Below are 16,233 nucleotides of genomic sequence, written 5' to 3'. Positions count from 1 at the left end.
CCCCGAGAGGCCACCCGGGATGTTCCGCGGAGCGGGAACAGCTGGGAGCGTCCCGCCGGAGTCGGGGCTGTGACCGGGACGGTGGCAGAGCCGATCCCCGGTGGGGGGAGTTCAGCAAGGATCGGGAGTTGCCGCGGTGGGCTCGGGTGGCACCGGGAGAGGCGGGGGTGGCTGCGGGGGAGCGGCCCGGCCGCACGGGGGAGCGCTCGGACCCGCCGGGAGCGGCCCGCTCCCGCGGCAGGCGCCACGACCCGGCGGCGCCGCGCCCGCAGCGCCCCAGCGGGGCGGGAACTCATTTGCATACCCATCAGCCTCATCTGCATAACCGCACCTTTAACATTTGCATAGACACGCCCTATTACTGTCCTTATTTGGCGGGAATCATCCCATCCCGCGCTCTGATTGGCGGCCGCCGGCCCCGCGCCCCGCCTCCCTATATAAGCCGAGCGGCGGGCGCGTTGCCGCGCAGTGCGCTGAGTGCGGGTGGCGGGACGGGCCCGCTGCTGCTCCCGCCGCCTTCCCCGCCATGAGCAGCGGCGCGGGCCCCGCCGCCCGGCTGTGCCGCCTGGAGCGCGGCCCGGATGGGTACGGCTTCCACCTGCACGGCGAGAAGGGCAAGCCGGGCCAGTTCATCCGTCTGGTGGAGGCGGGCTCGCCGGCCGAGCGGTCGGGGCTGCGCGCTGGGGACCGGCTGCTGGAGGTGGACGGCGAGAACGTGGAGCGGGAGAGCCATCAGCAGGTGGTGGAGCGGATCCGCGCCGCCGCTGGCACCGTCAGTCTCCTCGTCGTAGACTCGACGGCCGAGGATCAGCTGCCGAAACGCGGCGGGGCCGAGCCGCCGGTGGTCGGCGGGCAGGCGGCTCCGGTGCCGGCGGAGCCCGCGGCGCGGGAGCCCGGCGGGGGCGACCAGCGGGTAAATGAGCGGCCGGGGCATGGGGCTCGGAAGTTTTCGGGGCAGAGGGTGTTGTCCGAGAGGAGGGGTTGCGACCTTCCAGGCGAGCGAGCGGGAGCCGCGTCTGCCCTGGGGGTTATGTGTGGTTTCGGTCTCGATTCTTTCTTTTTTTACTTTGCTTTAAAAACGGCTCCCCAGTAGCCGCGGGTGCTGCCGCGCCCGACTGCTTTGCCTATTTTATTTGAAATAAATAGAGCAAAAATCCTGTGGCAGAGGGTGTTTTTTGGAGCCCAGACTGCAGGTATTGGTGGTAGTCACTCCTGCTTTGAGTGTGTTCAGTCTCTGCTGTGGAGTGGAGATAGCAGAGCTCTTCCCGGGCTGGGGGCTTGATCCTGGCAGTCAGTCCCACAGATGCTTCCCAACTCAGGAATGTCGGCCTTAAGCACGCGTGGGAGTGAGCAGTTGCACAAACAAAGTGATGTAGAAAGGTGAGGAATTGAGAAACAGCTGACCTTTCATGCCCCAAGCGGTTCCTAAGAGACGCTCGGGGCTCCGGGAGATAATACTGCTTTTTATTTACCCAGCAGAGACGTGTTTGTTGTCACAACAGACATGTGGATGGCTCCCTGGGCAGCAGCCTCTTGAGTTCCCGGTGTGAGGAGCCTTCTGGGGAAATCTTATGACCTGTTCCCAGAGAGGTTGGTGCAGTGGAGCCTTCCCGGTGTTGATGCTGAGTCCCAGGAGGACCTTGGTGCTTCACTGAGCTGCTGTCACATAGGGTTTTGCTGAGGATTAGGTGGTTTTGAGCTGTATCTCCTGTTGGACTTTAGCCTGTGCTTGTTCTCTTGGTTGGGCTGATCCACTGCAGGCACAGCTCTCATCCCTGCCTGGCTAAAACATCACTCCAGCACCTCCGTGATGGGCTTATTTGGGTGGGAGCAGCTATGTTCTATCCCTGTGCTGTCTGTCTTGCTCGCTGTCCCCTGTATCCTGCCACGTCCCTCACGTGTGGCCCCGTGCTGGGCTCAGGTGCTGCCCCGTGCAGGGAGAACGTGCCTGCTCTCCTGTATGTCACAGTGCCAGTGCTCCCTCGGGGCTGGCGAGGCTGTGCTCTGCTTTCTGCTCCCAGACCTCTCCATGGGCTGGGAAAAATAAAAGGGATGTTCTTAATGCAGCTCAGGTGAGTCCCCTGCCAGGCTGGGGGGCTCAGGACGTGCAGTCCCCAAAGAGGATGGAGCCCTCTCGTGCTGTGGGACTGCTGCCTGCTCGCTGTGTTGGCTGGAGTGATGGAAAGAGCTTAGGAAGCTGGAGAAGCCTCACAAGGTCTTTGGGAGACAGCCCCAGCTGGAGATACTCTTGGGCTTTGGGGGACAGTCTTGGCTGAAGGTTCCCCACAGTCTTGGGGAGCAGGGCACGGCTCTTGCACAGTTACTACTGGCGGTTTCTCTGCTAGCGGTTTCTCTCCTCGCCAGATCAGGAAGCAGGTGACATGGGGTGACATTGCCACAAGGCCCCAGACGGTTTCTCAACAGGTAGCAGCAGGAAATCTTGTGGCTGGGGGCAGAGCCCAGTGGAAAAGTGGGTTTAGAGACATCGCCAGGCCAGGCACCCACCGAGCAGGGTGGGAAGATGCCTCGTGGGATGCTGAGCCAAGCCGGAGCAGGCAGAAAGGGATTCTGTCCAGTGAGGCAGGAGCACACTGGTGGCCTGTTTCTGGCCACTGGCAGAGAAGCGGTGCTGGCTGCTCCATCCCCCTGCAGCCCCATCCCATCTCTGTGGGTTGGTAGGATTCCCTGGGATCGCAGGGGAAGTGGGAGATTTGCACATGTCAGAGTTCTGTTTGCTTTATTGGGCTGGACTTGCCTTTATTTGTTTAACAAGCCTGGAGACGCTCAAGAGCTGGGAGAGCTGCTTGTGGTGAGCAATGTTTGATGTCTCCCACCTTCCAGCAGAATCCATTCTCTCTCCAAACTGTACTGGGTCCTGCATGATTGGGGCTGCCAGGGGTCTCAGACACCCCACGGGTCGCTGGGGCAGTTGTGGGAGACTGGTCATGGGCTCCTTTTTCATTCCTATCAAACCTTGAGTGTGCAAATCCCCCCGATGGTGTGGTGGAGGTTTTGAGCCTCCCTGGGAAGCTGGTCCATGCATCCCTGTCTGCGGTGCTGAGCCAGTGCAGTGGCAGTTTCACACCCTGGGGCCCTGTGCCGTGGGGGTGTCCCCCAGCCAAGAGCTGTGACAGTTTGTCTGCCTCCATCTTTATTTCCGGAGGCTTCAGCTGCTCGGGAGTGTCTTGAGAAAGTTTCATACAAACTGCACAGTGTTCCCAGGGCAGCACCGGATGCTGCCAGTAAAGTGCCCTGGTACCAGGGCAAGGCATTTGCTACCAGCCCCAGGCTTCCCTCTTACAAATTTAGTGTTAAATTAGAGCCCTTCCTGCCAGCAAGGCTCATCCCTCCTTGTAAAACCTGGGAGAGCCTCCCAGGCTGGGTTTCAGAGTGTAACAGGGAGCAGTTCCCCCGGCATTGGGAGTGTTGCACTGGGGTAGCTGGAGTTTAATTAGGAAATGAATTAAATTTCCTCTCAAGGCAGCTGCATGAAAAGCAGCTCCAGTCAAACAGGACGTGACAGGGATGCTGCAAGGAGGCTGCTTTGCATCCCCTTTGTATGAAGCCCGAATGTGTGCGCCAGATTTTGGGACCCGTGTGAATTTGCTGGCTCAGGCATCCTCAGAGCTCTTGTGTTTCTCTTTGAGTAACTGGGAATGTTGCTGCTGCCAGCAGGCTTGATGCTGCTTGTAGGGCTGCAGGGAATTTCCTGGGACTTGAGGCTTCAAAAGCTGTCCTGAAATTGCTGTTGAGTGGCTGGGAAATGGGGAGTGAGTCCTGACATGCTGCGCAGCTGGAGTCCCCACAATCCTGGGACTGCTGGTGCTGCCAGGTGACTGAAGGTGCTGCGGAGGAAGAAGCACCTCTGGGTGTGCCCCAGATCCTGTTTCAGGGTAGGAGCAGCAGTGCAGTGCTGCAGAAGTCCTCATCCCAAGCGGGCATCTCTGCAGACAGAGACCTCTCTGCCTTCCCTGGGTGTACAGGACAGGGGTGGAATGGGATGCCTCTGCAGGGAGCTGATTCCAGCTTCCCCCACTGCCCTCCCTGACAGAGGTTGTAATTGCTTGTAACAAGGCTCTGCCCGCTAATCCCAGCGCGGCAGGAGAGCTGCTGGCCTTGCAGGACAGGATGCAGCAGCTTAGAGAAATTAGGGGCATTTCCACTGCCCAGCTCCCAGCTCCATAGCCACGGGTCTCCTTGGGTTGTTGGCCCCAAACCCTCTTGCCTCACGTTGTTCAGCCCAAAGGGGACTTTGGGGCTGAAAGGATGCCCTGCCATGGGGTGCTCACCGCATGGATGGGCAGGATACGGCTGCTGGAGGATCAGATGCATTTGTTTTCCTCTCTGGATGGCAGAATGGTGGCTGCCCGCAGGGTTTCTGTGACTTGGGGGGCGCGCAGGCAGCCTGGTATGCTGGGCTGGAGGAGCTGCCAGCCGCTGGTGGGGGGATGCTGGGGGGCTGGGTCATGGCTTGGCCAGCTGCCTTTGCAGGAGCAGTGCCTCCCTCACTGCCGTGACCTGTCCCTGTGTCCTGAGACATCTGCCCATCCTGCAGGGCTTCCCCATCCCCCCAAAAAATTCATGGCACCAGCATCTCATGGAGCCCAGGCTGCCAGGGCTTTGTTGGTATGGGTGGGAGCAAAGCCCTCCCTCCTCCTCCTCCTCCTCCTCCTCCTCCTCCTCCTCCTCGCCCGGGAGCGCTGCCAGCACCGCTTGCTGGGTGCTGCCTCTGGCTTTGTCCTGAGCTATCGGCGTGGAGCAACCCCGCAGTGCTGCCAAGGGCACCAGCAGCATGGGTGGGTGCTCCAGAGCCTGAGCCCCTTGCTCAGAGCTGAGCCAGGGCAGGGGTCTGGGGAGGTGCTACCTTCATCCAGCAGCTCCTGCCTTTTGTCGTTATTTTGGGTATTGTCTGTCCCCACCACTGCCTGGGATTTCTGCCTGGGTGGAGGATGCTGTCACACCCTGTGAACCTGCTGCCACCATGGGGGTGGGGACGGGAGGGTGGAAGGGGCGAAGTCGAGGGGGTCACAATCCTCCACCCAGCCAGGGAATCCACAGCTGGGCTGTTGTGCTGGGCATGTGAAGCTGACACACGTGGAGACTAAGTCCTGCCTGCCAGTGCTGAGGCATCTCAGGATCACCTTCACTCCTGGCAGATGTGCTGGGTGCTGCCTGCATGTCCCTTCCCAGGGCGTTGTCGAGTGGTGCTGGGGTGGTGGCTGGCCTTGACCATGGAGGAGGGTGTTGTGCAAGAGGATGGGGCTTTATCAGGGCTTTATTGCAGCGTTGGGCTTAGCAATTGTAAATGTGTCACCCCGGCCCATGTGGGACCCTGTGCCACACCAGTGTGTCAGATATGGGGTGTCAGCATCCCAGGACCCAGGTTTTCCCTGCTGTGGGCAAAGGTGATCTCGTGGCAAGATGCAAGAGTGCTGTACAGGGGGTAAAGAGCCACCCTGGTGCAGGTGTGGGAAGGCAAATTCCTGCAGTGCCTGTCCTCAGGGATGCTATGGGTACCAACAGAGAAAAAATTATTTCGGATGAAAGATTAAATACTAGCCCTCTTGGTGAGGAATATTCCAGCAGTTTGAGTGAGCCTTGGCTGCTGGGAGAGCCCAACCAAAGCCCAGGTTCTGGTGGTCAAGGCGGGATCAAACCATTTCATATCTAAATTGTAAAAGTGTTATTGGGTGCTAGGGTCAGAGCAGTTCTGACAGTGCGGCATGCAGGTGTCTGGTTTGTGTCACCTGGTTCCTCTGATGCTTCCTGGACATCCCACTCCCCACTGGGTGAGTGAAGGCAGTTCCTGTGTGCCATGCTCCCGGGGATGCTCCTGCTCCTTCCTGCTGCTCACCGTGTGGAGGAGCTTAGAGGGCACCAAGGGGGGCAAGTGAGTGGCTGCCCCAGCAGGGTTCTCTGGCTCCAGGTGCTGGTGGATCCACAGGTCAAGGTGAAACCAGGTGCAAATGAGCTGGGTGTTGCCTCCTGCAGAGGTGAACGTCCCAGTCGCACCACCCCAGTGGAGCTGGTTTCTGTTTTGCAATCCTGGAGGGTCATGCTGGGGCATGGAGGTGCCTCAGCATTACAGCTGTGCCTCTGGGCTCCAGCTGCCTGCCCAGCCCTGTGTGCCCCTGCCCTGTGAGGATGGCTGTGGGGTGCTCTGGGGTGGGGGATCTCCCTGAGCCCGTGGCTGGGTTTGCCATGGAGAGGGGCACTTGGCAGGAGGGTGATGCAGGGGACCTGTGCCAGCACCTGAGACCTCTCCAGTAGCCAAAGCTTCCCGAGTGGGATGGGGTGGAATGGTGGGGTGCTTCCCAGCCACCTGGGCTGCGTTTCCTCCTCCACCTGCATGGCAGTTGCAGTCCTGATCCCAAAAGGAAGAGCGTGGTCTGCGAACACACGCATAATAACAAGTTTCTTCAATGTTTCACTGCAATTAGTGTGCCTTGCACCTAATTAATTAATTAGAGCCGAGGATCATAGGGTGTTTGGCACCCTGCATCCTATCTTGAGGTGTCAGTGCCCACAGGTGGCCACCTGAGGATGGTGTCCCTGATACTTCAGCAGCTCTCTGGGGTTCCTGGTGCTGTCCTTGGCTGTTGGGGGGTCCGGAGCAGTTCACCCACAGATTGTTCCCATTGCAGGAGGAGCTAAGACCTCGGCTGTGCCACATGAAGAAGGGCCCTGATGGCTATGGCTTCAACCTGCACAGTGACAAGAGTCGCCCAGGGCAGTACGTGCGTGCCGTCGACCCCGGCTCGCCAGCTGAGGCAGCAGGGCTGGCCCCCCAGGACCGCATCATCGAGGTGTGCTGGGGTGAGGGAGGTCTGAGGGGTCTCTCTGAAACGCTTGGCACTCCCTCACATCCTGGTGCCTGGGAGACAGCTGCCCTTGGCCAGGAAGGCACACACGCTGGTGACTCACAGCACAGCCACCCAACCTGCAGCAGCCTGCCGGTCCCCACCCACGGGTGCAGCACTGTGGAGGGCTGGGACTGAACATTAATTAGCTGTCTGGGGGTTAATTAGCAGTGGCCCTGTCCCTGGGGATCCCCTGGGGTGGTGCAGGCTGGGGACAAGGTGCATGATGGTGACAAGTGCTGCTGTCAGGTGTGACCGGGGTGGGGACGAGCTCAGGTTTGTGCCATGTGGGATGATGATCTGCAAGAGCAAGGACCAGCTGAGCCCAGCCCTGCTGCTCACCAGGGCGTGGGGCTGCTGCCTCTTCTGGGGTGAACCTTGTAGGGTTTCTGGAGACCGTAGCTTGGCATATGGGTTTTGTGCCAGCCCCGGGTCCATGTGCTGCTGGGAGTTCCCTGCCAGCTTTGCCCATTCAACCCCATGCCAATTACTCAGAGGAAAATCTGCTTTTAATGAGGTTTTTCTGGCTTCACTGCTAATCCCTGTGAGGCTGTGAATGCCTGTGGGGGCTGTGGGGTGTCTGTGCTGGGATTATGACTGGTACCAAGGCTGGTACCTGACCCCTCCATGGTGCTTCCGAGGGATGGATGTCCCCCAGCTCCAGTGGTGATGTGGTACCTGCAGGTGAATGGTGTGTGCATGGAGGGCAAGCAGCACAGTGATGTGGTGGCAGCCATCAAGGCGAGTGGTGACGAGACCAGGCTGCTGGTGGTGGACATCCTCACAGATGAGTTCTTCAAGAAGTGCAAGGTGGTGCCCTCGGAGCAGCACCTGACAGGTGGGCTGGGGACGGTGCTGCTGGGAGGGTTTGTGACACCTCTGGTGGCTCTGTGTCACTGTCTCACCAAACCCAAGGGTGCTGAGCCCTGGGAGGTGGCCTTTTCACCTTGGGGCCATGCAGAGTCACCTGGCTTTGGTGTCTCCCTGCTTGGCTGAAGGCCCCCCTGACATGGGCAGGTTTATGGCCCTGGGTTGCACTTTGGCAGGGTTTATGGCTTGGGGAGCAAACAGGCATCAGCTGCCCTTTGCTCTCCTCTGCTGTCACAGTGGTCCCCAGGAGGATGGGGAAGGGGTCTCACTGGGCTCCACACCACGGCTGCCATCATGGGGATGTGTCTGGCAGCATTCCCCTGTGCCACGGGGCTGGCTGCAGTTGGTGGTTAAAAAATTCAAGACCTGGCCAGACCTTGGGCAGTGTTGTGTGAGCATTGGCCATGTGCAGCCTTGGCTTGCCCTCCACTGGCAAGGGGACAAAGCAAACACATCCTCACCTGGTGCTTGTGTCCTTATCCCACAGGTCCCTTGCCAGAGCCAGTAGCCAATGGTGATATAGGGAAGGTAAGAGCCTCGTCTTGATTTTAATTCCATCTATGCCCATCTCCAGTCAGGGACCCTCCTGTTCATGTCCCCTCTGCCCATGGGTGGGTAAAGCCACCAGATACCACAGTGGTCTCAGCCTGCCACACAAGAGCTGGTGCCACTGGGAAGGGAACTGGTGTCCTCCAGGAAGGGGGATGCTTGTGGTGCTGAGTGTCATGGAGGTGGCTGTTTTCCTGCTCTCTTTTGCCATCTGATGCTCCAGGGCTGGGAGCCCTCGTGCTGCAGTAGGGAAGTAGCACCCAGCCCTGCAGCCACCCTCCTCCTCCTCCTCCTGCTAAAGCCAGGGCAGCAGGCTGGGGTTTAATCCTTCCCCGCCCTGATGGGCAGCGCTGGAGGTATTTATGTGCCTGGAGCTTGCAGGGGATTACGTGCGGGAAGGACGGATTTCATGGCCCCCCCTGGGTGGGACTTGCAACTCTGGAGGCTGTTCTCAAGCCCCGGGGCTGGAGCTCACACTCCCTCCCTGCTGCCCTCAGGAAAACGGCGGAGAGCCGCGGTCCCACTCGGTGTCCGAGAGCCCGTCCAGCCCCGCGCCAGCGGCCGTGTCCCCCAGCTCCAGCGAGACCCACAGCGAGGTAGGGCTGGGAGTGCTGGGGGGGAGGCAGGGCTGGAAAGCAGATCTGGGCTGAGCCACACACACGGTGGGGCTGACACCGCCTCTCATCCCCTCTCAACGTCACGCACAGGAGGGTGACAAACGCCACTCAGCATCTGGCTCCCTCCTGGACCTTGACATCCCGCTGGCCGTGGCCAAGGAGCGGGCGCACCAGAAGCGCACCAGCAAGAGGGCACCCCAGATGGACTGGAGCAAGAAAAATGAACTGTTCAGCAACCTGTGAAGGCCCTGAGGCAGGGTGGGTGTCTTCTAGCCCCTGCCCAGCCCCATAACCCATCTCTCCTGCACTCCTCTCCTCCCTGCCATGGGCTTCTGGTAGAGATGTGGGGCTGCTCCCTACCACCCTGAGCCAAGTGCTGGGCTTTGGTGGCCAGTGAGCATCCCTGCAGAGGAGTTCTGGGCTGGGGGTGCTGGGGGTGCCCCCTCCCGAAAGCTCATCCCCAGGGTGCTCCTCCAGCCCTGCCCTGAAGCCCTGCACACCCTGGTAGGCACAAGCAGGGGTTTGGGAGGGATCAAGGATTTGGGGTGGCCTGATGCCCAACACTCCTGGTCCCTACTGTTCCCTGTTTTTTCCCCCACCCCAAACCTCATCTCTATTTGAGATCCTCTCCAAATTACCCTTTAACTGCAAAACCTGGCTTTTAGTGTCTTCTCCCAAGCCCCACCTGCCCAGCCACTGACCACAGCCAGGGTATTTGACCCTGGCCTGGCAAGCTCCGTCCACAATGACCCTGTCCCTTTGCCTCTTCAGCTGCAGGGAGGGGTATGGGTGCCCAGCACTGGGGAATGCCCAGCACTCTGACCTGGGGCAAATTTTGGGAGAGGAGAGGGTGTCTGGAGCCAGCACAGCAAGCAATAATAGTCTCCTTTGCTACTGCACACTCCTGGAGACGGAGCCAATCAGGGTTTGAATCCAACACTGTTTAATTTAAAAGCTTCTCACAGACTTCTTGTTTTTTTCTGAAATGAGTGTTTTTCCAATCACATTTTTTTTTACCTGTATTTTGTGGAAATTCTTCCTGTGGATGTTTTGTTTCCATGTGCTGCAATCAGGTGTTGTTGTACTGTTGAGCTCAAGAGAAATTCTGTTTACTGGAATAAACCTTTCTGACTTCACGAGTCTGGTTTAAGGCTAAATCCTTCCAGAGCCTGGGTGCGGGGTGCAGAGGGCTTGCTGTGGCCCTCTGGGGTTTGAGGGAAAAACACTGGGGGACACTGGGCCTGGTTTGGGTACCCCTCAGCACGTGATGGGGACAGGTTGAGGGGGTTGGGGAGGCACGGGCTGCTCCCAGTGGGGGCTAATGCCTTGGGGTGATTAATGAGCTTTAATCCCCTGGGGAGATGGGGGGGAGGGAGAGGAGGGTGATGCAAAGCTCTAATCTGGGTCTGCTGGCCAGGCTGGAGTGCAGTAGCTTTGGGACAGCCCAATGTGCCCCAGCCCCTACAGGGGTTTTAGGGATGAGCCTGGGTTGAGGGAAGGCAGGGGCGATCAGTGAGGAGAGACGGGTGCTTGCTCCAAATGAATGGATGTAGCCTCGGGTGGCTCAGTGGGGCCAGGCTGGTGGCACAGTAGGACAAGGCAGGGCTGTGCCTGGCCTCTGTCTGGTATCTTTGCTTCCCCCCATTCTGCACACTCTTGTTTTGTGCTCCAAATCTGCAAAGAAGCTTTTCCACCTGAGCACACGAATATTCACAGATCTTTGCGCTTCAAGTGACACCCAGGTGACAAAGTGTCATCAGATTTCTGGGGGATGTGCAGGCTGTCACTTCCTCCTGGAAGCTGGGGGAGCCCATTCCAACTTGTCTCATCCTCCAAAGACGTGTCCTCTGAGGGAAGGTGAGCCCCTGTCCCGTTTTCCCATCCCCATCCCATTGGGGCAGCAGGACACCCCTACCCGGGGCGGATGCCCCAGGGTGGGCAGGAGCAGGGGCAGCCACTGGGGCCCAGCAGCATCTTTTGCCTCTTGGCCTGGTCAGAGCAGCTGGGCACTGATTCCCTGTGGGAACCCTGTTTGAGCCCTGCCAGGACTCTTCCCCCCAGCCTCTGGGGTGGGCTGAGCTCCGGGACATACCCAGCTTAGCTGTGGGTTGCCAGGGAAAGGCTGTTCCCCGTTCCCAGCCGCCTGCGGAGCCGGGGCAGCGCAGGCGTTGCCGGGCCCGGGGATGCCAAGCAGGGCCCTCACTGGCTCCAGAGCAACCAGCTGGGCACAGGAGCTGCGACAGGAGATCACCCTGCCCCTTCCCCCTGGCAGCAGAGGTTAAAAGAAATTATTTTTTCCACATTGGTTGGGTTTTTGGGGAAGCAAATCCCAGCCCAGCTACATCTCTCCTGCCGGTTTGGCCTTGCTCCTCTGGCAGAGGGATGAGACGCTTCACAGAAGGAGCACCAGAGCCAGCAGTTCACCCAGCAGGTTCTGCAAATCTTGTGCTGGAGGACAATCCATTTCTGCTTGCAGCAGGTGATGAGGACCAGGAGGATTAGTAGCCCTTGTCATGGTAATCCCAGCGGGAAGTAGAGCAGCTCTTCACTTTATTACCACACAAAGCTTTCACTACAACTAAATCCACACTAAATACTTGTTTAAAATGCCATGATGCACTGTTCCCACACTTGGCTTTAATATTAGTCACAGGAATAATGCATTTAAATTAGCTAAAACTGGAAAACTAAAACCCCCAGGCCCTAAAAATACAGGCATGGCAACACTAAAAATTCCACAGACTGCCACTCTCCAAAACATCCCTCGGCAAATCTGAAAGTTATTACCTGACCTATCACTGAAACAGCTAATTTGTGGTCTAGGATTAGCCACTACAGCTGCTATTACAGTATGAAAACACACAGGAGCATCAGTTATCCTTCTTACCTTCTGTCCTCTCCTCTTAGCAGCTTCCCTGCTGTGGACAGTGTGTGTAGGGCAGGCCAGCTCAGGCTGAGTAACTGCACATGGAAGTGTGTCCAGTGGGAGTCAGGCAAGTGCCTCTTTTTCATCCATGGATCTCAGATCTATTGCAGCAGAGGCTGGATAACTCCTGCCCTAAATATATCTCCCCCCAGTAAGAGGTATTTCCCCCACATTCATCTTTATCTTAGTGGAGAGCAGCAAATGGACCCTCCAGGCTCAGCAGAGCGAGTCCTGAGCTGGTGAAAGAAGGGAGCTGTCTTCTTTCAGTGTATTCTCCTTACTTTCATCAAAGCAGCCAAGGAAAATGAAGTGCAACATCACTGCTGGCCTGAGGTTTTCAGATCTGGAGCACAGCTCTGAAGCTGAAGGGAGTTTGTCTCAGAAGTCTCCTGCAGCTCTCAGCCCCCTCATAGTGGTGGGGCTCAGCTCTAGCCTTGATCAGCCAATATCAACAATTTCCATCATATTAACTTGTCCTTTGTTTGTGCTCACCCACATCTGAGCTTCTCCCTGCCAGGACCCAGCAGTGCCCCCCCCTGCAACCTACCAGACCCCAGGAAACTGGGTTTAAAGAGTCTCTGCTCTCTTTTACAACTTCTAAACCACTTTTTGAGCTGCCAAAGAAAGCAGCTTAGCCCCACGTAGTGCTCAGGAACCTCAGATCTTTGTGATTTTTTTTATTCAAGAGTAAAAAAGAATGAGCTGCCAGTATATGAAACCTCCTCGCTGAGGAATCTGGATTTGAGAGCAGTGGGAGAAGTTTCTGCTTGTCCAGGAATCAACTGCTGGTGATTTTAAGCTCTGTTGGAACAGCAAATCAAAGAGTAATTCCCAGCCAAACCTGTGAGTTAGTGGCTGTTCCCCAGGTCCAAATTTCAGGCAGTAATCCTGGCTGGTGGAGCAAAGTGCAAAGCTGACAAGATGAGAAAGCAGCTGAAGGAGAACAGTTCAGCTGTTGGGGAACAGAACAGTTCCAGTGCTGGCTCTCTGGTGTCCTCCACACCCAGACTTAGCAACAAGGTCCAACTTCTCCCTGGAAACCCAGCTGGTGTCTGGAGGTGTCTGTCAGGTGTCCAGCACCCCAGCTGGCTGCTTCAGTTCAGCATAACTCTTCTCCTCCACGTGGTTTGTCTGCTCCAGGAGCCACTGTCTCTCCTGGTCACTGACATCCAGCCTCAGCGTCACCTCCTGGAAAATGCTGTTCACAGCAACCTGTAGCACACACAGAGAAAGCAGCTCAATCCCAGCCACAGGGCAAATGCTGCTCACATTCTCTGAGGAGATGGGCTGTTACTGCACCTCCTTAAAGTGAAGCTTTTTGAACATGCAGATACTGGCTTCATTTTCCTGACCAATCTTAGCCTCAAACTTGGTGATCCCCAGTTTTCTCACTCCTGCAGGAGAAATCAGAGAGAGAGGCACTTCCGTTACATGCCACATCTATAAAAGCACAGGACTCCAGTTGTGGGGCAGATGCATCCCTTACTACCCTGCTGTATCACTGGGAATTGTGTGCTCCCAGATCTCAGCCCCCCACACTCCTGTTCCTGTGCACTGAGCCACCCTCACCGTAGGCCATCATCAGCAGAGTTGCCTCCTTGCCAAACCCTCTGCCACGGCAGCTGGGCTCTGAAAGAGACAGCACAGAGTCAGCACCAGTTAGGGGAGACAAACCAGCCACACCAGACACTTCTCAGAAGAGGCTGTGAGCTGGACACGCCATGGACTGATCAGGGCTGAACAGCCATGGTAAAGCATGAGAATAAAAAGCTGATGCAGGAACATCAACATCTCTCTGCAGCACGCAGCCTCAGCGACAGAGCCCCAGGCTATGAAGCACAACTTGACCTGCAATCATGATTTCAATCTCGCCCACAGTCGGGTCCTCGGCGTTGGTGAGGAAGAGATTCACATCCCCAACCATGGAGCTCTCCTCCGCCTGCCCAGGCCAGCGCGCCGAGTCCAGCACAATGAAGGTGCACTCTGGGCAAAACAAGAACGTGGCAGCATCTTCAGAGGGGGCTGATAATTCTTCATCAATTACCAAAGAATGAAATTAAAGGTGCGTAATGGACAGAGGAATAACAGTTTCCATGTGTTAACAGCAAGGAAGAGTTAATAATTTGGCTTCCCACAACAGGTGTGCCTGTTCCCACCTGCAGAAATGAAAGAAAGGAAAAACCTGTTGTGAGGGTGACACAGACACCAAGACTAGAGACAGCCTGTGGAAGAAGTGTGAAAACTTCCTTCCCATGTTTGAAGTCTCCTTGCCTTGTCTTACTCAGCAGCAAGTTGGGGCAAAGAATTGTTTTGGTGCACAAGAGGCTGAGTGATTCACCTGGTCCATCTTATTGCTGCTCTGAGTAAGGTTTTTTTTATGCCACCTAAGACAAATGCTGGAGACTGAGGTCTTTGCCAGCTTCAGTATTTTCCAGCTCACTAAATTTATACCAGGCTTTTATGGGCAGTGATTCACTACCTGTAGGAGAGTCAGGGAACCAATTCAGTCAACATACCTCAACCAGGTGATCATAAAATCATCCAATTTATCAAGGAGAAATACAACCTCCTTCTACCTTTTTGCAACAATCAGACCTGGGGAGTGTTGGCTGTGCAGGAGTGATGCTTAATGATTTTTAGCTCAGCACAAAACGCTGTGGGAAATGAATCACTACAGTCTCTGGAAAACTGCATGAAAAAGACACAAACAGCTCGAGGAAGTGGATATTCTCCACTTCCCTGAACATATACCAGCTGTAATGAGAAAACCAGTTCAAGCTGCTGTTGTATAAAGTGTCACATCCCCTCTGGTTTACAGGAACTCGCTCGCAGAGCACTCCCAGTTCACTGTGGGTCTTTCCCAGCATGGAGAGGACCTGCTCACCACTCCCACCCTCCCTCGGGAAGCATCCCAGATGCTCACTGTCAGCGTCATCCCGCCAGCTGCGCTGCATTTCGTACTCCTGCTCCAGGCTGAGGGGCTCCGAGGCTGTCAGGCGCTGCAGCTCCTCCGACTGCATCCACTCGTGGTACCTGGCAATGGCAATGCACCCCACGGCAGCACCTCAGCAGATCCCTCCCGCTGCTCCAGCGTCAGGCCATCACAAAGCAGCTCTGGGAACACCCACCCGGCTTTTGTGGCAACTTAAAATGTACCCACAGGCCTCCATGCCTTATGGAACACAGCGCTCTCTGGGAATTTAGGAAGTTTGCCCGTCCTGTGGCTTTGTCTGGAGTGCCCAATGCACACCTGATGTTTCTGAGTTCTGGTGCCTTTCATCCCGAGCAACACTGACACAGCCCCTCCTGGACACTGACAAAACACTAACGCTGTTTGTGCCGATTTACTTTACAAACTCTTGGCAGCCTCATTTACCCAACATCCACCTGGCTTTACGCGCTGAAGCTTTGCTCCTCCACCGCCACCGGGGCAAGGCCTCAGTGGCCGTCAGAGCTCTGCGCTCCCTCACGGCCAGGCACTCCCTGTGGCTCAGGGGACAGCAGAGCTGGCACGGAGCTCAGGGGACAGCAGAGCTGGCACGGAGCTCCGGGGACAGCAGAGCTGGCACGGAGCTCAGCCGCCACAGGGAGGGCATGAGGGCACCTCAGGGACTGATTCCCGGGGAAGCGGCCCTGCGGCCGGCAGTCACCTTTCCTGAGCCCAGCATGGCTTTCAAAGGGACAACTGGAACCAGACCGTGCAGGAGCGCCCGAGAGGGCACGGGGCACGTACCGGGGCACGTGTGCAGCGGTGTAGGGCACCAGCGTCACCTTCTTTCCTCGCAGCACCATGTCCTCGTTAATCTTCATGGCCTCTGCACTGAGGGAGACACGCCGCACCCCGCTCCGTGTCTCCGGCGAGACCACGGAAGGGGCAACGCGGCCTGGCGCCTTTCGGGAGCGAGAGGCGGCTCTCACAGTGCGGCTCTCCCAGCTCGCACCAATACGGCCGCGCTAACACGCCCGAATCCCGGCTCCCACATCCCGACGGGACCCCCGGGGCTGGGGAGGAGATCCAGGACCGCGCACCCGCCCTACCGCCTTCCACGCATGCGCACCAACCGCGGCGGCCTTCCCGTTACGAAAGGTGTGGCGTCATCGCTCCGCCCCGTGTGACCCCGCCCCCTTCATGCCGCGCCCACGCCCCGCCTCCCCGCTCCCCGCCCCCACTGCCCCGCCCATGTTCCAGCGGGGCTCCGCCTCTGCCTCGTTCCCGCTCCTCCCGTGGCCAATCACGGTCGGTGCCTTCCCCCTGTCCCCGCCCTTCCTCCGCCCCTGTCCTTCTCCTGCCTTCCCTGGACACGCCCCTTCACGGTTCGGCCACGCCCCCTCTCCCCACCCCGTTTTATGTACCACGCCCCTTCTGGGCAGCGCCCATTTGTGCCCCGCCCCGTTCCCCCTCCCGTGCCCC

General features: G+C 57.6%; 2 protein-coding genes across 4 annotated transcripts; one reads left to right on the top strand and one right to left on the bottom strand.

Annotated features, from left to right (window-relative positions):
- Window positions 1-471: 471 nt before the first annotated feature.
- Window positions 472-10,032, top strand: SLC9A3R1 (SLC9A3 regulator 1). Its single transcript, XM_041486542.1, has 6 exons — window positions 472-913; window positions 6,645-6,806; window positions 7,545-7,698; window positions 8,218-8,258; window positions 8,777-8,875; window positions 8,987-10,032. The coding sequence occupies exons 1-6, from the start codon at window positions 527-529 to the stop codon at window positions 9,137-9,139; spliced, it is 996 nt and encodes a 331-aa protein (XP_041342476.1). The 5' UTR covers window positions 472-526; the 3' UTR covers window positions 9,140-10,032.
- Window positions 10,033-12,484: 2,452 nt separating this feature from the next.
- NAT9 (N-acetyltransferase 9 (putative)) lies at window positions 12,485-15,904 on the bottom strand. Of its 3 annotated transcripts, none has more exons than XM_041486545.1 (6): window positions 15,556-15,904; window positions 14,707-14,936; window positions 13,671-13,805; window positions 13,392-13,451; window positions 13,122-13,216; window positions 12,485-13,034 (listed from the first exon to the last, which is right to left on the bottom strand). In XM_041486545.1, the coding sequence occupies exons 2-6, from the start codon at window positions 14,840-14,842 to the stop codon at window positions 12,888-12,890; spliced, it is 573 nt and encodes a 190-aa protein (XP_041342479.1). In that variant the 5' UTR covers window positions 14,843-14,936; window positions 15,556-15,904; the 3' UTR covers window positions 12,485-12,887. The 3 variants fall into 3 exon arrangements, with proteins under 3 accessions (XP_041342479.1, XP_041342477.1, XP_041342478.1); XM_041486543.1 differs by having other exon boundaries at window positions 14,707-14,855; window positions 15,556-15,902; XM_041486544.1 differs by having other exon boundaries at window positions 14,746-14,855; window positions 15,556-15,899.
- Window positions 15,905-16,233: the final 329 nt, after the last annotated feature.

The sequence above is a fragment of the Pyrgilauda ruficollis genome, unplaced genomic scaffold (genome assembly GCF_017590135.1).
Source record: "Pyrgilauda ruficollis isolate IOZ18807 unplaced genomic scaffold, ASM1759013v1 scaffold77, whole genome shotgun sequence".
NCBI lineage: Eukaryota > Metazoa > Chordata > Aves > Passeriformes > Passeridae > Pyrgilauda > Pyrgilauda ruficollis.
The sequence above is the reverse complement of the archived record's forward strand: the minus strand, read 5'-3'. Positions and strand labels throughout refer to the sequence as shown.